The sequence below is a fragment of the Chrysemys picta genome, chromosome 1 (assembly GCF_011386835.1).
Source record: "Chrysemys picta bellii isolate R12L10 chromosome 1, ASM1138683v2, whole genome shotgun sequence".
Lineage (NCBI taxonomy): Eukaryota > Metazoa > Chordata > Testudines > Emydidae > Chrysemys > Chrysemys picta.
Window position 1 is genome coordinate 171312240 of NC_088791.1, and position 22534 is coordinate 171334773.

The 22534-nt window shown below is 44.2% G+C and overlaps 1 protein-coding gene across 1 annotated transcript; it reads right to left on the bottom strand.

The window, feature by feature from the left end:
- Nucleotides 1-7490: 7490 nt before the first annotated feature.
- On the bottom strand, nt 7491-9983 carry LOC135976983 (uncharacterized). Its single transcript, XM_065575290.1, has 2 exons — nt 9055-9983; nt 7491-8060 (listed from the first exon to the last, which is right to left on the bottom strand). The coding sequence occupies exons 1-2, from the start codon at nt 9629-9631 to the stop codon at nt 7585-7587; spliced, it is 1053 nt and encodes a 350-aa protein (XP_065431362.1). The 5' UTR covers nt 9632-9983; the 3' UTR covers nt 7491-7584.
- Nucleotides 9984-22534: the final 12551 nt, after the last annotated feature.

Consider the following 22534-nt stretch of genomic DNA (forward strand, 5'->3'; position numbering starts at 1 on the left):
GGTGTTGGAACAATTTGTATAGTGGGGGGGCTGAGAGCCATTGAATCAAGCTGTAAACCCTGCATCTAATGGCAACCACGTCCAGCCAGGGGGTGCAGCAGCATCCCCAGCACCTCTAGTTCCTATGGTTCAACGAATGGAATTAAAAAAAAAAAGGCAGCCTAGTTTTAGGCTACCACGAAGCAGCAATGGTACCCAATTAGTAAAAGGACTCCTTAGATCTAATTGTAAAGACACAATATTTGGAGAGTCTTACTGGGGAATATACAGTGGGTAGTTTGTACAATTGTTAACTTGCTATTTGTGAATATTCATATATTGGGTCATTATATATCGCTGGTGTGATAAGGATATGACATATACTTCAAAGAGTACAATCCTACTCCCATGGAAGTGATTGGGAGTTTTGCCATTGACTTCAGTGGGAGCAAGATCAACTGTTTGTGTTCTTGATAAACCTAGTACACCTCTACCCCGATACAACGCGACCTGATATAACACGAATTCAGATAGAACGCGGTAAAGCAGTGCTCCGGGGGGGCAGGGCTGCGCACTCGAGTGGATCAAAGCAAGTTCGATATAACGCAGTTTCACCTATAACACAGTAAGATTTTTTGGCTCCCGTGGACAGCGTTATATCGGGGTAGAGGTGTATAGGGATTTTAAATTGGCACCCAGTGAAAACACATTTATACTTTGCAACACCAGAGAAACCTTACGGAAACATCCTAAGGAAATTAATATAGAATCATAACCTTTATACCAAATGTTTAAGCCAACCAATAGACTATTTATAGCAGTGTAGTAGGTTTGGACCGAGGTTCGGCCCTCAGGGGGTCTGTGGGGTGTCCCACCACCTCGCTCTCGTCCGGCGGTAGTCCGGGACAAGAGGCACACAGTTAGTGGCTCAGGCCCATAAGCAGGGGCTGAGTCAAGAGCTCCGAAACCCAGGCCCTTAAGCAAGGGCTGAGGCAAAGTCTAGAGCAGCCCAGGCCCTAAGTCAGGGCGGGCAGCAAGCAAACAGTTAGTCAGGTACCCAGGCCTTTAAGGAGAGTCTGGGTCAATTTGTGGCAGCAAGCAAACAGTTAGTCACGTACACAGGCCTTTAAGTAGGGTCTGGGTCAGTTTGTGGCTGCCCCCAGCCTCTTTAGGCCAGGGAAAAAGGGGGGAGTCTGCCACCCAAGGAGTGGGTGGCAGGGGGGATGCAGGCCCTCCCATCCACAGCGTCCCAGCCCAGGGCCCTAGCAGCAACGGAAACTCGCTGCTGTCGGGGGATCCTGGCCACAACACACTGACATCGGCTCTGGCAGTGCAGCAGCCAGACTGGGGTCAGCTGCCCCCGGGCTACTTCCACACTCTCCCTCGTATGGTACCTGGGCCATCTTGGTGTCGTCAGTGCTCTCCACCAGCATGGGCTCCTCTGGGTAGGTAGTGAAGGGCAGGCTCGGCTCCTCCTCAGGGTAGCTGGCATGGGGCAGGCTTGGCCAGTCCTCCTCGGGGTAGCTGGCAAGAGGTAGGCTTGGCCAGTCCTCCTCAGGGTACCTGGCAAGAGGTAGGCTTGGCAGTCCTCCTCAGGGTACCTGGCAAGAGGTAGGCTCGACTGGCCCAGTGACTCAGTAGGCCGGTCGCGGCCTGCGGCTATTTCCCCGGCGGGAGCTCGGCCACGGACGTCTGCTCTCTCCGCCAGCCTCGGCTCCACTGAGCTCTGCAGGCGAGCTTTTATACTTCCGGGTCGGGGCCGTGACCTTGGAGGGGCGGGAGCCAGACCCGGTGGCTCTGCCCACGTTGGGATTAGGGGAGGTTCGGCCCTCAGCGGGGCTGTGGGGTGTCCCACCGCCTCGCAACAAGCAGGAATAGATTTTAATAATGTTATCCCTGAAATAGAGTCCTAAAGGTTGGTATAAAAGTTCAGTATCAGGGATATCATTCTCAAATTCTGTAGCACTTTTATGGTAATTTCTATAGAACCCTTTTGGTTTCCTCCCTATTAACTATTTTTATAGGGCTCTTCCATAAGGGAAGAAGCTTATGCTCCTGTTTGCCCCATTCAAGTAATATTTGAGACTACAGTAAAAATAGGTACAGCAGATGTATCTCTTCCTCTGTACCCACAGAGAAAGTTTCAGCATCAAGGACCAAATCCCATTGAAGACAATGGGAGTCTTTACATCTAGCTTCAGTGGACTTTGGGTCAGGCCCTTATTGCCTTGATTTATGGGAGGTAAGGGTAACTCTATAAAATAAGATACAAAGTACTGTATCTTAATTTGTGTGTAGACTCCGTTGGTAAATGTATTGCTCAAGACATTCCCTTTCATAATTAAATTGCACTTGCTAGTTTTATTGCCATTCTCAGAGATAAATCCTTGCTCTGCGAGCTTTCATGCACTGTCTATCATTGTTGCCCACCTTTTTATTACAGGTAGGGGATTATTTTTTACTGTATTTCTGAGGATTTTGACAGATCCTTAACTCGTGTAGGTCTGTACCTTCTAATTTATACTTTTCACTGCAAGAACCCTATACTTAATAGGCTCATTACATACTGACAGCCTTATGGTTGTGTGCACACACATCCCAGAATTTGCTGTAGATTTTTTTTTTATTGCAGCTTCTTTTGCTTCTGTTTTTCGGGACATCTATCTTATTCTCAACCAGCATGCATAACTCCCAATAATATTAATAAGATCGGTACGGAATCTTACACAGCAGCAACCAGAAATACTTAGAAAGGTGCAGTATCAAAAAACTACTGTGTAAAGATATACCAAAAAAAGCAGAAAACCCCCTTGCAGAATCATTCTCCAGTCCATCTGGTGGTGTTCTTGAAAATAACCATGCAATCACTTTTTGGTTTCAGGATTTTTTTGTTTAAGAATTTAAATGCAGGAAACATCTGTGACAATGTGAGTAGTAGAATTGTCTATTAAAAAAAAAAGTGGGAGCTTTGAATACCAGAACTAGAATACAAAACTAAAGCAGTACACAAGAACTATGAAGAGCGTAAAATGTAATGGCAGCATTTAACAGTTGTGTTACAACACCATAAAATCTAGTACGCATCACATTCAGTAGATAAAACTGCCTTACTTTACTAGCAATTTGGGCAGATGTAGTAATCACTCTAGTTACTTCCTGCACATAGCAGTCCTACAACTGGCTTAGTGCTTTGTGCCACTTTTGCTCTCCCCTCACACTGGGATTTGTCAGTATCTGACCTGGGATCTAAGTACATTGGAGAGCCAAAATATTGCCATGACAATCTCCATTGTTTGCATTTTAGTCTCTTGATATGTACACCTTATTCATTATAGTATTGCTTGTAAAAATCAGTTAAATAGGTGTGCTAGTAATGGAGAAATATATAGCCAAACCACAAGGAAATGTGTTATCTTCCTGTTTCAAAGACGTGAAATGTATGGAAAATAGCCCGACTTGCTTCTCACTCCGCACCCTCTTCCCACCAGTAAATGGAATGGAATGAAAACTGGAATGCACTTTGAACTCTGCAGCTCTCTGCATTGAAATATTTTAACGTTCAAATATATTTTTCTTGGTCAGTTGTCATTTGTTTCTGTTATATTTATGAAACCGGAGATGCTCCCACGAGTGCCTACTTTATTATTTAACATTTCATTTACCTTTTTAAACCATACTTTCTGTGTAATTTAGTAGCTAAGACTTCTGGCAAGCATAAAAGGTTGTTGGTTCAAATCCTGTTGGAAATATATTGACATTTTTTAACTTAAATTCTCTAAGTGAGCAGTTAGTATGAAGTGGCAATTAACAAGATTAGTGTATCAAGCATAGTGTGGTCAATTGCAAACTTTGTTGGCATGAATTTGCCAATACATTTCATGTGTGTCCTGGTACATGATCCCTTATATCAGGTCAGGATCTCTCTTGACAGTGCCTGCTAACTCTAAAATTGTTTTAGGATATGGTGAAAATGAGCACCAAGTTGCATAGCCAAAACAGAGGGATTTCAGTGCTTTTATGGTCTTCTAAAAACACAAATAGAGGTAGAGAGGAGATTTGGCCTTTTTTGGTTTTTAATTAAAGAAATGGAACCAATCTGTAATGTCAAGAAAACTTGTTCTCTTTTTAAAGGGAAAAAAATGCCATCAACATTAGAGGTAATCTCAAAGTGTGTGTGTGAGTAATCTCTCTATTCTGGAACTCTGGGTCCTTATCCCTTCTCCAGCCCAACCACATTCCCTGCCTAGTGGCTAGATACCACCGTGATTGCGCATTTATAAATATCTGGGGTTTGCAATGAGAGTTGGCTGTCTAATTGGCTTAGGCTTCTTTGAAAACCTGAGGCTAGATAAACAAATATGCATACTTCATGTGGCTGTGTTAGCTATGAAATAAATGTGCTAGGCATGCCAAATCATACTTATTCGGTAAGTTAGCCAATGTCTACACTGTGCCACACTTTGGACTTAAATGGGGGTGTGAATAGCACTGTGCATGGAATAGCTGCACTTTAACTGCATGTGGACTCTGCGGTTCCTAGTTTACATTAAGGAGTCCATTAATAAATTGCTATGCACAGCTCCATAGTCTGAACTATGGGCAGGGCCGGCTCCAGGCACCAGCCTGGCAAGCAGGTGCTTGGGGCGGCCGCTCCGGAGAGGGGCGGCAGTTCCAGCTATTCGGCGGCAATTCGGCAGACGGTCCCTCACCTTCCGCCGAATTGCCGCTGCAGATCGCGATTGCAATTGCGGCTTTTTTTTTTTTTTTTGGCTGGTTGGGGTGGCCAAAACCCTGGAGCCGGCCCTGACTGTGGGGAAATGTAGACAAGCCCCTGCACTGCATCACCTGCACTCTGCCCACTAATCCATGTCCCCTGGGACTTATTCTAATAATCCAAACCTTTGTGCTGCTTCAAACAGCTGCCTATTTTTTTAAAAAAAGAAACATATCTGTACAATAAAATGTTTTCTCTTTTATCCCAAACTTGGAGTTATCCATACCTCATCACCTCCACCATTCCCTTTATGAAAAAAAACCCAAACACATTAGCCCAAGGCAATAGTCTGTTCTGTGACAGACTTAATGTTTGCAACCTACCACTACTAGAAATGTGAGATTTATACCAGCTTTTTAACAGTACACACAGCACTTGCTCCTAGCCTTGGAGGGAGGGGGTCAACTATGAAACTTTGGCCTTGTCTACACTACGAGAGTAGTTCGATTTTACTTGCATCGAATTTTTGTAATCGATATTGCAAATTCGAACGTGTGTGTCCACACTAAGGACAGTAATTCGACTTTGTGCGTCCACACTAATGGTGAAAGCGTCGACATTCGAAGCGGTGCACTGTGGTCAGCTATCCCACAGTTCCCGCAGTCCCCTCTGCCCATTGGAATTCTGGGTGTAGCCGGCAATGCCTTCTGGGTAACAAAATGTGTCGAGGGTGCTTTTGGGTAACTGTCGTCATCCGTCCATCACTCCTGCCCTCCCTCCCTGAAAGCGCCGGCGGGAAATCATTTCGCGCACTTTTCCAGTCATTGACAGCGCGGACGCCACAGCATTGCGAGCATGGAGCACGCTGCGACCATCGCTGCAGTTGTGGCCGCTCTCAACGCCTCGCAGCTTATCATACAGGTTTCCCTGAGGCAGATGCAGAAAAGTCAGGCAAGGCGGCTACGGCACCGCGGTGATGTCCTGAAGTCTGAGAGTAGCACGGACCTGTCAGAAAGCAGGGGACCCAGCGCCGAGGACATCGCGGTGGCAATGGGTCATGTTGATGCCGTGGAACGGCGATTCTGGGCACGGGAAACAAGCACTGAGTGGTGGGACCGCATAGTGCTGCAGGTCTGGGATGAATCCCAGTGGCTGCGAAACTTTCGCATGCGGAAGGGAACTTTCCTTGAACTTTGTGAGTTGCTGTCCCCTGCCCTGAAGCGCAGTGACACCCGGTTGCGAGCTGCACTGAGTGTACAGAAGCGAGTGGCCATAGCCCTCTGGAAGCTTGCAACGCCAGACAGCTACCGGTCAGTCGCGAACCAGTTTGGGGTGGGCAAATCTACCGTGGGGGTTGTTGTGATTCAAGTAGCCAAGGCAATCGTTGATGTACTGCTGCCAAAGGTAGTGACCCTGGGAAACGTGGAGGCGATCATAGATGGCTTCGCAGCGATGGGATTCCCAAACTGCGGTGGGGCCATAGATGGAACTCACATCCCTATCCTGGCACCGGACCACCAGGCCACCCAGTACATTAACCGAAAGGGCTACTTTTCCATGGTGCTGCAAGCACTGGTGGACCACAGGGGACGTTTTACCAACATCTACGTGGGATGGCCGGGCAAGGTTCATGACGCTCGTGTTTTCAGGAACTCTGGTCTGTTTAGACGGCTGCAACAAGGTATTTACTTCCCGGACCACAAAATAACTGTTGGGGATGTGGAGATGCCTATAGTCATCCTCGGGGACCCAGCCTACCCGCTAATGCCCTGGCTCATGAAGCCCTATACTGGCGCCCTGGACACTGAAAAAGAACTCTTCAACTACCGGCTGAGCAAGTGCAGAATGGTGGTGGAGTGTGCTTTTGGCCGTCTCAAGGGGAGATGGAGAAGCTTACTGACTCGCTGTGATCTCAGCGAAACCAATATCCCCATTGTTATAGCAGCTTGCTGTGTGCTCCGCAATCTCTGTGAGAGCAAGGGGGAGACCTTTATGGCGGGGTGGGAGGTTGAGGAAAATAGCCTGGCTGCTGATTACTCACAGCCAGACAGCCGGGCGATTAGAAGAGACCAGCGGGACGCGCTGTGCATCCGGGAGGCTTTGAAAGCAAAGTTCCTCAGTGAGCAGGGTAACCTGTGACTTTAAAGTTTGTGTACTGAGAAGCTAAACCTGCCCCCGTTTCTTTACCTAGGTAATGTTGACTATCCTATCCAGTTACATACCCCCTTCACCCCCCTTCCAACACACGTTGCGAAATAAAAATAGTTCAACTTTTTGTTAAAGCACACCGTTTTCTTTAATACTGTTTTCGCGGGAATTTTTTAAAACTGGGACGCAGACTGTGGTGCGGAGCGGGTGTAGTGTAGTGACGCGAATGCAGCTTCTAAACTCAAGGATTGACAGGCTCCGCTGCAGTGGGATGGTTGTTTCAACGGAGCCTGTCACCCCTCCTGATCGGGACTGTGTGTATGGGGGGGTCTATGTGACTTTGTGGCAGGGGGAGGACGGTTACAGATCCCCTGCTGTGTGGCTCTGTGATCCTGCCTAAGGACCGCCGCTTAAGATCTGTAACTGCCCTCCCCTGCCACAAAGTCACAGAGCAACCCACCCCCCACCACATAACATGAAAACAACCTCCCAGACTAACCAGGGTAACTAGTCACTGCATCACTGCACTGTGTATGTGCCCTGCTGCTGTGCCTGCCCCCGACTATGTACCCTGCCAAAGGTGACTGTCCTGTCCAATTACCAACCCCCTTTCCCATCCTCCTCCAAAAGAACATGATTGAAACAGTAGTTTACAGAAACATATTTTTTATTATCAACTACACATGGCATTGGGAGGTGAAACTTGGACGGGGGCTTGTGTCAGGCGGGAAGGAAAGAACTGTTCAAATTTTGGGAAATGAGAGCCTTCTGCTACTAGAGCTCTCTGCAGGGGTGGAGTGAGAGTTAGCAGGGACTCTGCCGCCTCTCCTTCTTTGCACTTTGGGTGAGGTGGGTATGGGACTTGGTGGCAGGGGAGGGCGGTTATAGATGGACTGCAGCGGGGCTCTGTCCTCCTGCCTCCGTTCCTGCAGAACATCCACAAGGCGCCGGAGCGTGTCCGTTTGCTCCCTCAGTAGTCCAAGCAGCGTTTGAGTCGCCTGCTGGTCTTCCTGCCGCCACCTCTCCTCCCGATCCATGTTGGCTTGGTGCATTCGGGTCAAGTTCTCCCGCCACTGGGTCTGCTGTGCTGCCTGGGCTTGGGAACAGGCCATAAGCTCAGAGAACATGTCCTCCCGTGTCCTCCTCTTCCTACGCCTAATCCGCGCTAGCCTCTGGGAGTGTGATTCCAGGCTAGGTTGTGAGACAGTCACAGATGGGGCTGTGGAAATGGGAAAAAGGGAGTGAATTCCTCAGAAAGAAAAATGTAGTTGTGAACAAAGAACATAGTCTTTCTCTGTGAACAAGACCATGCACAGCACCTATCACATGCGCACTCAGCACAAGGTCGAATTTTCGGCCTTCGCATTCAGTGCCTGGGGTCTTGCACAGCACATTTGAGAAGCGGGGCAGCACAACGGAATTTCTGTTGCAGGCAGACATGGTAAGCCGTACACTTGTGGCAGTTTAAAACTTTTAGATTACCACTGGCCTCATTTCACATTTAAAGCTATGTCAGTTCCTGCAGCCAGCAATCCGGCAAGCGGGAACTCTGCCCCTGTCCCACCCCCTCGCGGCTGTCCCCGGGAACGATCCCTTTCGGCTGCCCCTCTCCCGCCTCCACCGCGTGGCTAAAAACCAGCGGTTACAGTTCTGTCAAGGAACGGGAAAGCAGTCCCAACACTAACATTCCCCTACCTAATTAAAAGCAGGTCACCATGGGCGACATCACCCTGATGAGGATCTCTGAGAGCGACAGACAGAGAATGCTCCGGGAAAGCCTCCAAAGACCAGGGCCGTATGCCGCCCTGCTATGCAGAGCAATGATTCCCGAGTACGTGATAGTCTCGTGGCGCGGCAACGTCTCGTACTTCGGAGGACCCAATAAGGCCGCTCTCCCCAGGAACCTCATGGAACGGCTTTCAAGTTACCTCCAGGAGAGCTTCGTGGAGATATCCCAGGAGGACTACTGCTCTATCCCCGGACATATAGACCGCATTTTACTGTAGCTGCAGTAGCAGGGAATAAACAGTAGAGCGGCTTGTGCAGGACAATCACTGAAAACCGGACATTGCTAGATTTTTTTTCAAAACTTGCACTGCCCATGACTAAACCGTTAAGCGCATAGGGCACACTAATCATGAACAACCCATTCTTTAAATTGTTAATATTCCTGTTTTGTTAAAAATAAATGTTTAGATGTTTACAACACTTACTGGCTGATCCTTCACCAGATTCTGTGTCCGGGGTAACGGCTGGGGACGCTTCGTAGGGGATCTCTGTAAGGGTGATGAAGAGATCCTGGCTGTCGGGGAAATCAGCGTTGTGAGCGCTGCCGACTGCCTCGCCCTCCTCATCTCCTTCCTCATCTTCCACGTCCCCTAACATGTCCGAGGAACCGGCCGTGGACACTACCCCATCCTCAGAGTCCACGGTCACTGGTGGGGTAGTGGTGGCGGCCGCACCGAGGATGGAATGCAGTGCCTCATAGAAACGGGATGTCTGGGGATGGGATCCGGAGCGTCCGTTTGCCTCTTTGGTCTTCTGGTAGCCTTGTCTCAGCTCCTTGATTTTCACGCGGCACTGCGTTGCATCCCGGCTGTATCCTCTCTCTGCCATGTCTTTAGAGATCTTGTTGTAGATCTTTGCATTCCGTCTTTTGGATCGCAGCTCGGAAAGCACGGACTCATCGCCCCACACAGCGATGAGATCCAAGACTTCCCGATCAGTCCATGCTGGGGCCCTCTTTCTATTCACAGACTGCACGGCCATCACTGCTGGAGAGCTCTGCATCGTTGCCAGTGCTGCTGTGCTCGCCACGATGTCCAGACAGGAAATGAGATTCAAACTGGCCAGACAGGAAAAGGAATTCCAATTCAAATTTTCCCGGGGCTTTTCCTGTGTGGCTGGTCAGAGCATACGAGCTTGCACTGCTGTCCAGAGCGTCAACACAGTGGTGCACTGTGGGATAGCTCCCGGAGCTATTAGCGTCGATTTCCATCCACACCTAGCCTAATTCGACATGGCCATGTCGAATTTGGCGCTACTCCCCTCGTCGGGGAGGAGTACAGAAGTCGAATTAAAGAGACCTCTATGTCGAACTAAATAGCATCGCAGTGTGGACGGGTGCAGGGTTAATTCGATGTAACGGCGCTAACTTCGACATAAACGCCTAGTGTAGACCAGGCCTTTAACATTGTTACATTATGATGTATAGAAAAGATATTTTAGTTAAATAGAAGAGGCTTCTAAAATTTAGTTGTTATGGTTTTCTTTTCCCTCCAAGTTCTGTACAGTTGGATTCCAGGTAACTAAGGCATCTGGCTAAATAATAAGAGTGATATGAAAAATAGTAATATTAGAAACAAACAAATAAAACAACCTAAGACATTTATTCACTAGGAGTAACATGTCTCACCACCACCACCATGTCCTTGCATAGAACTACCACAAGTAAGCCCCAGCTAGGGTGGGAGAGGCTCTGAAATAGGTGCCTGTCCCACTTCAGAGATGGGGTGGGAAGGGGAGAGGAATAAAGTTAGGGTAAAACCTGTAAAGAAACCCCTGCCCCTGCCTCTTCTGGATTCTCTGCAGCCCTCCTGGTGGATTCTCTAGCATAGTAACGGAAGAAGGACTGGAACATCTCCATACATCCAGTAGGCAATTCCTTCCCTCTTAGTATTGGGTCAATGGCATGAATGGGGTCTAGGTTGGTTAAGCACGTCAATTAATGAATTCATTCAGCCTAGCACTTTGTGGTTTAGGTTTTTGTTGTTCCTCCTAGAAGATCATCTTAGCACCTATTTGACGTGGAAGATTCTTATACTTATTTGTTGGTCATTTAATTGATTTCACATCTTTTAAAAAATAAATAACCAAATAACACAACAGCAACAGTAAATATAGAGTAGAACCCTGTGCAATCATTCCAGTGACATCAAGAAATGGGAACTGAATTCAGTGATCAGAATTTACTGTAATATAAAGATTTAATTCACTCTATTAAGACTCCAAATCAGCAAGGCACACAAGCATGTGTACCGTCCCACTGACTACTTATATACTTAAAGGTAAGTATTTGATTTGCTGAAACAGGGCTGATAAATGTATGTTAAAGGAATAAGTAGTAGAGGTATTCTATGTGAAATAAGAATACTTTTCCTATTGCAGAATTGCTCCTTGAGACACCTTGTCTCCAACAAAGTCCAGTGCCAGATGCTTCTTAGCAAGGTGCAAGAAACCCAAAGTGGACAACTGTGGAAAAGCTACATTTCTTTCAAACTTCTTCATTTGGAGGTTGGTTTATGCATGAGGGTTTATATTCCTTCCAAACTTTTTTAAAAACATACTCTCTAACCTAAGTATTAACTAGAAGAGGTAGCCAGTTGTTTGACTACCACATTCACAGTTCATTCTTAAAAATGTTTGAGACCAAATAACTAAATTTAGACATATCTGTTGTCTAAAGAGAAAACAATATGTAGAAAGATGGAATGTTGTAATTGCTGCTAGGTTGTTACGACTGCTCAGTGCTTCTGTCTTTGGAGCTCCAGTGTTATCAGCGTGAGCAGAGAGCTTAGCCTGCTAATTCAGCAGACCTCAATGTTACTCATAGGGAAAGATCACAGGCATGGTTTGGTGATAAAGGCACTCGGCCAGGTTTATTGCCCTCAAGGCACAGTCCTAATGACTCTCACAACTAGCACAAGTACATTAATACATGAGTGCCCCATGCTCAATCAGCAGCGGGAGTCTCTGTTGTCCCCTCACTCACACAAAGGAATATGGCGAGGTACCTCAACGTTTATAGACGGAGACAAACAACTGGGATACACAATTTATGTACCACCTTACATATTTCATAACATCTCTTTGTTACCTCCCCTTGTTCCTGATATCTCGGTCACAACATCCCTATTTATTGTTCTGTCAAACCATCTTATCTTATACTAGATTGGAGTGTATCTGTACTAGCCTTCTGAAATGTATGTAGATATCTAGTGCCTAGTACTTCTTAGGAGTGCCTATATTTTAGCAATGCTAGCAGCAACTTTGCCAAGTTCATATACTGGACAGTGATCTTGTAAGCATCTGCTTTAATACACGGCCTGACTTTGGTTCACAGTTTCTGGTTCAGGCCTCAGGTCTTGTGCCAGGCCCAGTGCTCCAGGCTCTCTCTTTCTCTCTACTACACAGTAGAATAGGAGACATAGCTACCCTCCTTCCCGGAAGCAATTCTCATCTTGCAGCATGTTCACCTTACACAGAAAGTGTGCTTCAAAGATGCACATTTTGACTAGTAATATTTATAGTATGATTTTTAAAAAATACCAGATTGTTCATATGTCACTTTAAGTTTAAGCCACCAGTTTGTACCAGCTTTGTCCTTACATCCCTATGCTTTCTCATATCTCTTTCTGAATACTACTTTCCAATGATGAGCCATGAAAGTACTTCCTAACTCTACTTGGTATAAAGTATTCATGCAGCTTTCCTTTGGCAACTTTCCTATTTTCTAATGCCAAACCAGGCCTCAGCTTTGCGAAGTGTTGTGGGATGCTTGACATGGGTGAACAGAGTTGTGGGAAGAGCATAATACATTCAGTTAATGTAACTTCCTAACTCTTTTATATACATAATATGTATATTAATATGTGCACATAATACCCAATAATGTGGTCTATACTATGCCCATCATATATGTATTGGCTATCATAATCATGAATGTTCTTATTAAACATCAGGTTAAAGAAATCCTGTTGAGCAATCATAGTCCTCATTTGTGGCATCATCAGACAACTGCTATGCTGTTCCTGTTCTGTGTGGCATTTTGAAGCTGTTTTTTACTTGGTTTGTTACTGAGGGAATTTAAAATGTGTTTCCGCAAAGCTCCCCTACCCAGTGTCTACAAGTCTGATCCACAACTCTGAATTTTAAAAAACATCTATTTCATCTGTATCTTCTGAGAGGTAAAGCTTGCAGGGCCCACATCATGAAGGTGCCAAGCAACTCTATTTGGGTCCCAAGTGCCCTCAACTTGACTTTGGGGAATTGGGCCCAAAATTCCCTGGTTCATGTGTTGCTGACAACTGTCCAAACTAAAATATCCTCAACAAAAGTAATTATTTCTGTAACTTTGAAAAACAAAGAATGTTTCTAAATACCAGATAGAGCACCTCTAGAATCTGCCTTTTAATCTTGGCCATAATTACCAGTACTCTAATGTGTCCACAATACTTAACCCTTTACATGTTCAAAGCAGTATTACTGAATTCACTGTGCTTATGGATAGTAGTGAATAGCTTTAGGTCTATTTGTGGCTATATTCTACTCCTAAGATATTTGGCATTAGTATCTTCTCTTTTTAAATGTTGACGCTAATTCAAAAGGCATTTCCTTGTTGTACATGTAAGTGTCAATATGTGTATGATTAGCATAAGTGTACATATGTTTTCTAAAAGGCAGATAAAAAATATTTCCAAAATCCTCTCGTATTGCATATGAATAACACATGTTCCATGTTTTCCTAGACCTAAATTCCAGGCACTTCAGAAAAATAATGTAAAAAACCTTCTGTGTTCTAAAAATCTCCATGTGCTTTGTTTTAATGAATGAAAAGGACACCCCGCACAGAGTAGTTATAACCTGAGTGCTGAGAGAGCAAACAAAGGTGTGAAATGATGCCTATGTAAGTGTTAATTAGCAGCAAACAGGTGCTGCTTTGAGCAAATTATTCAAACTGCATTTTGTATTGTTAGTGTCTTAAAACAAAGGGCTGATTTGAGCCCTTTTGCAAAGCACTTATGCACATGTGTAACTGTCAGCATGCAAAGAATCCAAGCACATGCTTAAATGCTTTGCTGGATTAGGGTGTTAGTGAGTCACGAGTTCATGGAATTTATGGTCATCTCTTTAACAGGCTTTATATGGACATCTCTCTCGAGTCTAGAAGAGTAAAAAAATGGAGGATGTCTCAAAGTTCAAAGAAATATTCAGACTTCTTGGGAGTTTGAGATTAACTGAACTTCCAAATCTTCTGTGGTTTGCCCACGGCTGATAATGAAATGACATGTATTAAAATAAGAACTCGTCCAATCTCAGTGGAAGTCTGGTAAATCTTGTTATATTGAAGGACAGATTGTGTCCAATCCTTGCACTGATATGAAGTGGGGCAAAAGAGTTTAAAGAGACAGTCTCATGCCTCCTCTGTGCTCACCATGGTTGGTCACAGTGGTAACACTGCTCTACAGCCAAAATGCTTCTGAAATAAATGTAGTCAAACTTTACTAATTCTGGGTCACTGAGAATGAAAATCATGCTTAAAATTGTTGATTGGCTCTAGTTTTCAAGATATGCTATTGGCTCAGTATATACGACCCTTGACTTGGGAATGATGGAGGATAAGTGAGTTATAAAGGGAAGGGATCTCAATTTAAACCAGAAATGACTAAAATACATCGTTGACTGGATCTATGAATAAATCTATGACTGGGTTTGGACAGTACTTGCTTTTTAGGCAAAACAATGAATGATGCAATCTGAAGCTGGTATTGCGTCATACATGATATGAATTGCATCATGTTATTCCTAGAAGTCATGGATGATGCAATCATAATGAAGCTTACATCACTCTGCTGAACAAATTGCCCTATATCAGCTCTAGAAATCATACAGTGTCGTGCTCTCTTATTTGTCAGTGTTTGATTTTGCAAAGGGACACATTTCTGTTTAGCCAAAGTGAGCAGAGATGCCTTGTACTTGTGTGAACAGTGCAGATAACTTCTGCTATGTTTGTGGTGAAGTGACTTTTGCATCACAAAAGTGCAGTATAACCACTATGGTTAAGAAAGCCTATCACCTTTATTTTGGCTGCAAAATTGGAGATCAGGACAAGAGGTGGGCCCCACACATATGCTGCAACACTTGTGCAACAAATCTTTGCCAGTGGTTGAACAGGAAAAGGAAATCTATGCCTTTTGCAGTGCCAATGATTTGGAGAGAGCCAACAGATCATACCAGCAATTGTTACTTCTGCATGGTGCTGCCAGTTGGGAAAGGTGTGTCAAAGAAGAAAAAGTGGACTGTGCATTATCCAAACATTCCATCAGCTATACGCCCAGTACCCCACGGAGAAGGACTGCCGGTTCCTGATGCACCAGAATCATTCTCACTTGAGTCAGACGAGGAAGAGGAAGAGGATGAAACTTCTGGTCCTGAACCATCAATGTCACAGGACCCACATTTTCTCCCATCCTCCTCCTCTGAACCACAACTCATAACACAAGGTGAACTGAATGACCTTGTCAGGGATTTGGAACTACCCAAGAGTAAGGCAGAGCTGCTGGGCTCCAGACTACAGCAGTGGAATCTCCTGGCAGGTGATGTTAGGGTTTCCATGTTCCGTGACAGTTAAAAGGATCTTGTCCCATTCTTCTTCATGGAAGGTGATCTTGTAGCCTGCAACAACATCGATGGTGTGATGGCAGCCCTCAACATCGTTCACGATCCAGATGAGTGGAGACTGTTCATTGATTCATCGAAGACGAGTCTTAAAGCTGTTTTACTGCATAATGGCAATGTTTTGCCATCAATTCCAGTTGGTCATGCGGTGCATATGAAGGACACCCATGACGACATGAAACAACTTTTGAGGTGCATAAACTATGACCAACATCAGTGGCAGCTTTGTGGCAATTTGAAGGTTATTGCTCTCTTGCTTGGTCTGCAGACTGGATACACAAAGTACTGCTGTTTTCTCTGCGAATGGGATAGTCGTGCAAGAGATTCCCACTACATCAAGAAAGATTGGCCACTCCGACAGTCATTGGAGCCTGGGAGGAAAAGTGTTCAGCATCCACCACTTGTTGAATCAAGGAAGATTTTGTTACCACCATTACACATCAAGCTGGGTCTGATCAAGAACTTTGTGAAGGCCATTGACAAAACACAAGCAGCTTTCAAGTACTTCCGTGGAAAATTTCCAAGGTGAAGTGAAGCTAAGATAAAGGAAGGTGTCTTTGTTGGTCCTCAGATTCGTGAACTTCTTCGAGATGATGCATTTGACCATGCACTGCGTGGCAAGGAAAAGACGGCATGGAAAGCCTTCCAGTTAGTGGCAATAAATTTTCTCAGAAACAACAAGGCAGACAACTACAGGTTGTTGGTGGAAAACCTCCTCAAGGCATACAAAAGCCTTGGTTGCAACATGTCACTAAAGCTACATTTTTTGCACTCTCATCTAGATTTTTTTCCACCGAACTGCGGCGCAGTGAGCGACGATCATGGCGAGCGACTTCACCAGGACATTGCAACAATGGAGAAATGCTATCAGGGCAAATGGAGCCCATCAATGCTTGCAGACTATTGCTGGACAGTGACAAGAGATGCTCCATTTAATGAATACAAGAGACAAGCCAAGAAGCGCCGAGTAGACACTGAATAGGACTAAACTATGTATGTATTGTTTCATAATAAATTTTATTTATATAACCCTTTTGCTGATTTTTAAAGTGTTACATAAACAGGACAGGTGAAATATTATCATATAAAGCAACCATAAACACATGGAAAGACCTAGGTTTACAATTTATGATTAAAACTCTACAATCTACACAATATACATAGACATAAAATGTAAAAACTTAAATATCTTAGAAACAGTAGCCAATCAGTTGTTTTAATTGTCATATTTGAATTCAGCACATCAAAATACATAATAAATAGCACATTTTATCTCTGAAGCAGACGACTTCTCAAAAATTGTAGACCAGTGTAATTAGAGAAGATACTGTGTGGCTATGGCTGCAGCCAGTATCAACCTCTGCAAAGGGAGCAGAGAGGAAGCAGAATGTATTCTCTTTGAAGATGACAGGGTAACTACACAGTGGCTACGGGATCACTGCTAAGGGGATATGGCTCCATTCTTGCAGTGTTGTGGCTGTGAATCACAATTTATTTCTAAGGTAGCTTCTTTGAGAATAAAAAAGTATAAAGCCAACCTAATCCTAATGGTAGCTCCTGAGAAACATGGGAGAGGGGTATTCATAGGAACAATTGGATCACTTCTTTGATCTCAATGATTGTCTCTGAGAATCTGACTCAGACTACTAAATCTTCTTAACCCTACACCCCCACTACCATTTTGCTGGAGCTGTTAATCTAAAGTTAGCTTTAAAATCATTATTGTGTTAAACAATTTTTTTTCAATTTCCATACCTGTATCTTGTGTGATATTTAATCTCAGAATTAACAGTCCAATCCTACACATCCTTATTCATGAGTCCCATTGACTTTTTCAAAAAAGTATAAAGATTTTGACAACGGAGACTTTTAATCATGGTGCTTCCTGCAACTTCCTACTGCTGTTTTCAACAGAATTTCATCAAGGGACCACTTGGTCAGACCTGGCACATCCAGAAGCTATCTGTAGGATAATGACAATGCTAGCAAATATTTACGGCGAGATTTCTAAAACCTGGTTATCTAGATGTTTAAGGCCTTGATTGTGACTGCAAATCAGATACATCTAAATAGCCTAAGTTGTGCCTGAAACTAGTTGCAGGTGCAAAAGTGTGTATGCATAATAATAATAATTAAAAAATGCGGGGGATGGTTGGTTAGGGGTGGGCACAGATTCTTAATGTATAATACTGTGACTAAGAAGACTATTAATTGTAGGAGAAATGAGAAATCCATAAACAGAATCAGGACTGAAGGAATGGATAGGAGAAAATACAGGTTATATCTTACTCCATCAAGTATTTTAACTTGAAGAATATTTTCTTACTGTGATTAAGAAAATATTTTAGTCAAATAATGGATTAAGAAAAGTGAATTTACTAGTAAGTCAGGAATAGCAAAGGAGGGAGAGGGTAGAAGGTGGGGGAAATAGGTTATTTGGCCAAGTATATCTCTTAAGGTTAACTAATAGCCCATCTACCCCTCTTTCTCTTTGGATCCTCATTCCTAAAATACCCTTCTTGAATGATTATCAGTGGGGATGACCTCCTCTTCCAGAGATGATGCTTTATTCTTACAAAAGTAATACTTCGCACATGTTTTTTATTTCTACATCACTGACATCTCTATGGTAACTATTTTGTTATTTTTTATTTGTTTTGTTTTGTTTTTGCTTACCACTCTAAGTTCAGCATTCAGTAGATGAGTAAAACATTTTCCTGTTTACAAGTTTCAGATTTAATTAAAGGAACTACAGGTACTTGCAAAGAATGCAAGAATTCTGGCTGCAGTTTCCACTCATAAGTTCATTCCCAGTCACACTTGTTTGCCATGTTTCTGGAATGTTATACTGAATGTGGGGGCATGAACTCTTTAATAAGATTTGTATTTTCTATTGAAAAATATAAACAACTTGTAAATCCTCAAAGTAATGAGGCCAAAGAATGCACTTTTTGCCTATGTCTCACAAGATTTGCACTTTTGTAATTTTGGTATTGGATTAAGAGTAAGGAACGGGGCTGGGCAAACGTGGAGTCAGGCCCTAAGTCAGTGGGCATCTTTCTATTGACTTCAATGGGCTTTGGATCTTGATGAATTTGTGTGTAGACTATCAGACAATATTTTAATTAGTTGCTTTTGGAAGCTTTAGGACATCTTATGGCTCTCTATTGCCTTGCACCTTGTGTAGTCCTAGGTGTAAAACGTTACCATCCTTTTTTGGTGGCAATTTACATTCACTTTGCACAGATGTAAATAACTGCATAAGGTGCAAGACAATGGAGAATCAGGCTGTAAAATTAAAGGAAATTAGAAAACATGCAAACACCAGTTGTGGGGGTGGTAGAGACAGAGATTTTCCTTTAATGAGTGAAGATGAAGCACCAGTTATTTAAGTTAATAATAATACCAGTCAGGCTGATTTCAAGGATGATGTCGACAATCACAGTTTGTACTAATGGGTCTTGACATGGCGCCACAGACCAATTCGGGAAGAACAACACTTAATGCACTGACCACTCAGCCATTTGCCTGGTTGGGTGAATTGAGCTGCATGTTGTTTCCGTACCAGATGCTGTGCTTCCAGCTGCACAACACATTTCTTCTCAAAGTTGTGGACACCCATCCTCATGGCATGGTGCCATGCAATTTGATATGTCATCAGTTGCTCAAAGGTTGAATCATAAACATTCATCTTGTGCAAATTCTGTTTGAGTAGCTTTGAAGCATTTCATCTGCCATGCTGTAGCGGGGTGGTCACCCGCTCCTGCCCTGAGGAGAGGGCTGTGGCTGGGAGCAAGCAGCTCCCAGGGTGATTGAGGTAGCAGGTCCAGATGGGGGCCACGCCCCAAACAGACCACAGCTGGCCCTTATAAAAAGGCTGTGAGCCAGGTGCTCAGAGAGAGTCTCCTCTAGCTATGGAGAGAGACGGGCCTAGTGGCTGGGGAGCGTACCAGAGTGCCTAGAGTGGAGCAGGGCTGGAGGAAGGCCAGAGGAGCTGGGGTGCACCAGCCTGGAAAACACGCAGGCTGCAGGCCTTGTTAAAGGCCTGGAAAGGTACTGGGGTTGCAGAGGGCAGCCAAGGGGTAGGCAGAGGCAGCAGGCCCAAACCCCCCTTTCCTGTGATGAGTGGCTTGTACACTGCAGTCGGCCCCAGTGAACGGGGGCTAGAGGGTGACTGGCAGTAGCCTGATACCGAGGCAAGGTGGGGATAGTGGGTGGGGGTTCCCCTGGGTGGGGAGACCCAGAAGCTGGGGGGTACTGCCAGGGGGCAGCCCCCAAGGTAAAGGGGCAGCGGGGTCCAGGAGGGACACAGGGGCCACCGGCAGCGAGGTACCAGCCTGCAGAGCGCGCTCTGGGTCAAAATAGCTAATTCCCAGGGTGGCCTGGCAGGAGGTGCCGCGGAGGTGTGCATCGCCACGTTACACATCCACACACAAATCAAATGAGCCTGGATACCAACTGTCATAGGTTTCACCCCCATTCTGGACTTTAGAGTACAGATATGAGGATCTGCATGTGAACCCCTAAGCTGAATTACCAGCTTAGATCTGGTTTTGCTGCCACCACTCCCAAGTACTAACTCCCTTCCCTGGGTAGTCTTGAGAGACTTCTTCACCAATTTCCTGGTGAACACCGATCCAAACCCTTGGATCTTAACACAAGGAAAAATCAATCAGGTTCTGAAAAATAAGACTTTTAATTAAAGAAAAGAAAGGTAAAAGAAAACCCTCTGGGAGATAGCATACAAGCTGATCTCACAGACAACAGATTCAAAACACAGAGGATGTTCCCCAGGCAAAAACTTAGTTACACAAAAAATACCCAATTTGATTATTCCCTAATGCCCCAGACAAGTTACAAAGAAAATAAACATAAACCTATTTATTCCCTTCACTAATACTCACTACTTGATAAGAGGCTGATTTCTGGAGCTTTCCCACTCTGATCAAAACTGAAATTGATTCTAACAACAAAGAGACTCGATTCCCTCCTTCCCCTTGAACTATCTTGTTCCCCATTGGTTCCTCTGGTCAGGTGTCAGCTAGGCTAGGTGAACTTCTTAACCCTTTACAGGTAAAAGAGACATTAACCCTTAACTATCTGTTTATGACACCAACCATACCAGCTTTTGCCCAAGACTTCCATGGTAAACCAAAATCCAACCAAAGCAGGTTACTCCCTACTTGTATAAATAGAAGTAGGTTCCTGATATCTGATACAACCCATACATAGCCTTCATGGCCTAGTATGAAAACACTTAATTGGTAAAGTTGAAGAAAAATTTCAGGAAACTCTAATGTGTTGTGACCTTCCATCAAAGAGATCATCTTGGTAAGGATTAACCTAGATAATTATCTGCTAATTTTCTTTATACACTGTCAATTGTTCCATAATTTTCCATCTCCCACTCCAAACCTGTCTCAGCAAAAGTTGTGAACAGATTATTCTGGTATAGGGCATAATTCATTGTAAATCCACCAGAACTATTGAGAGTTATTCTCTCCTATATAAATAACCAGAATGCTGGTAACTGGACACTTCTATTGCATTCATGATCTGAAATAATTACACCAACATATGCCTCTTCCCCTGTTCTATTGCCAATGCCATTGCCTTTTTACTAGGCGTATCAAGCTGTCTACCATATGGATACTACTCAGCCATTTTTGCTGCCCAGAATACAGTTGAATGGGGCCCACGCAACCAAATGTCCACACATTCTGTAACTTCAGCGTGACTCATTGCTAGTAGTCAAGATGAGAGAAAAAGCATAATTTTATCAAATGGCACCAGGCACCTGTGTCTCTGCTTTACTCATTTTCCTGTTGTTTTTTTTAAAAGGCAACCAAGCACCAACATAAGTTCCCATTTATCAGCCTTGAAAACCTCTGCTTTCACACAGTTAGCTGGGTGGCCTGTAGGCATCTACAACTGTTACATACTAGCAACATGCAATAAGGTGGGATTTTTTTAAGGGACTATCCTGAGTAACCATCTTTGGGTGAGTTGGAAAAAAAGAAGAGAAAGTAAAGAACGCCCCATAAGGAGCAGCTACCTACCTGTGTGGAGAGGCTACTAGTAAAGTGCTAAGGCTAATTAAAATGATTGTTGGATCAGCTCATAAGGGACTCCTGAGCAGCCATATGAATTCACGCTTATTTGGTACCCATTTATTTAGAGAGGGGCCAAAACCAGACTCTTGAATTGGGACGTTTTCAAATGTAAAGGGGTTGGGCAGTTGGATTTACAGACCTGGATGCAATCCAGTCCCTGGGTTAGGTTTGGGGTTACATTTTTTTTAAAGATGAAAATTGGAACTTTGTAAAGGCAGCTGGCAAGTTCTTGGCAGTATAACTGAACCCAAACTCTAGCCCTCAGTTGGTCTTCAGTACAGAACCCAGAATTTGTCTAAATGCTATTTGTAAATGGCCACTTGGACATCTCTAGTGGTAATAAGGATACCAGGCAACTGAAAACGAGCACATTTTCGTTTAGCTGCCTACAATGTGCAATGGTTACATGAAGTAACTTCCTGACACATGGTTGGCATTTACTGCATTTGTTTGTTTCCTTCAAGGGGGTTATCAGCAATGCACATCTGAGGTGGGAGGTTGAGCTTTGCATCCCAATAGCCCCCAGATTGTTTAATTTACAAATATGAATAAACTGTGTGTATATGAATCAGTGTTCAACCACGCCTTTGGTATGCCAAGGAGGGGGTGGTGTACGTATTGTGGCCTGCAAAACAGCAGATGAAGGTAGTTTGCTCACCATGGAAACCAGATTTCCCATGAAACAGGGAGCATATTTGGTACCATTGTAATCTGCGTACCTGAAGAAGTTGGGGGGGGGAAATATGATCCTTTTTTATATAGATAGCTTATTTCTTAAATTGCACATGTCAAGGAACTGTTGTTGATATTGTAAGAAGTTGAAAAAGTACTAGGAATAACTAAGCTTTAAATTAGGTAGCTCTGTACCCCGATACTCTCCTTAAAAAGTCTGTGGCCAGATTTTTGCCCTCTGTTACACCTAAGTAAATCCAGGGTAACTTCACTGGAGTCATCCTGGACATACACTGTTGTAAATGGGAACAGAATTTGCTTCTCTATGGGCATGTCTATGCTTTGAGCTGGAAGTGTAATTACCAGCTCAAGAAAACATACCTGTGCTAGCTCTCATCAAGCTAGCATGCTAAAAACAGAAGTGTAGCTGTGGCAGTGTGAGCAGCAGGAG

Coding starts and splice junctions, on each gene's coding strand:
- LOC135976983 (XM_065575290.1), bottom strand. CDS start 9,631: ATGCAGAGCTCTCCAGCAGTGATGGCCGTGCAGTCTGTGAATAGAAAG. Junction 8,061..9,054: donor ATCTGGTGAAGGATCAGCCA/GTAAGTGTTGTA, acceptor CCATTTCCACAG/CCCCATCTGTGACTGTCTCA.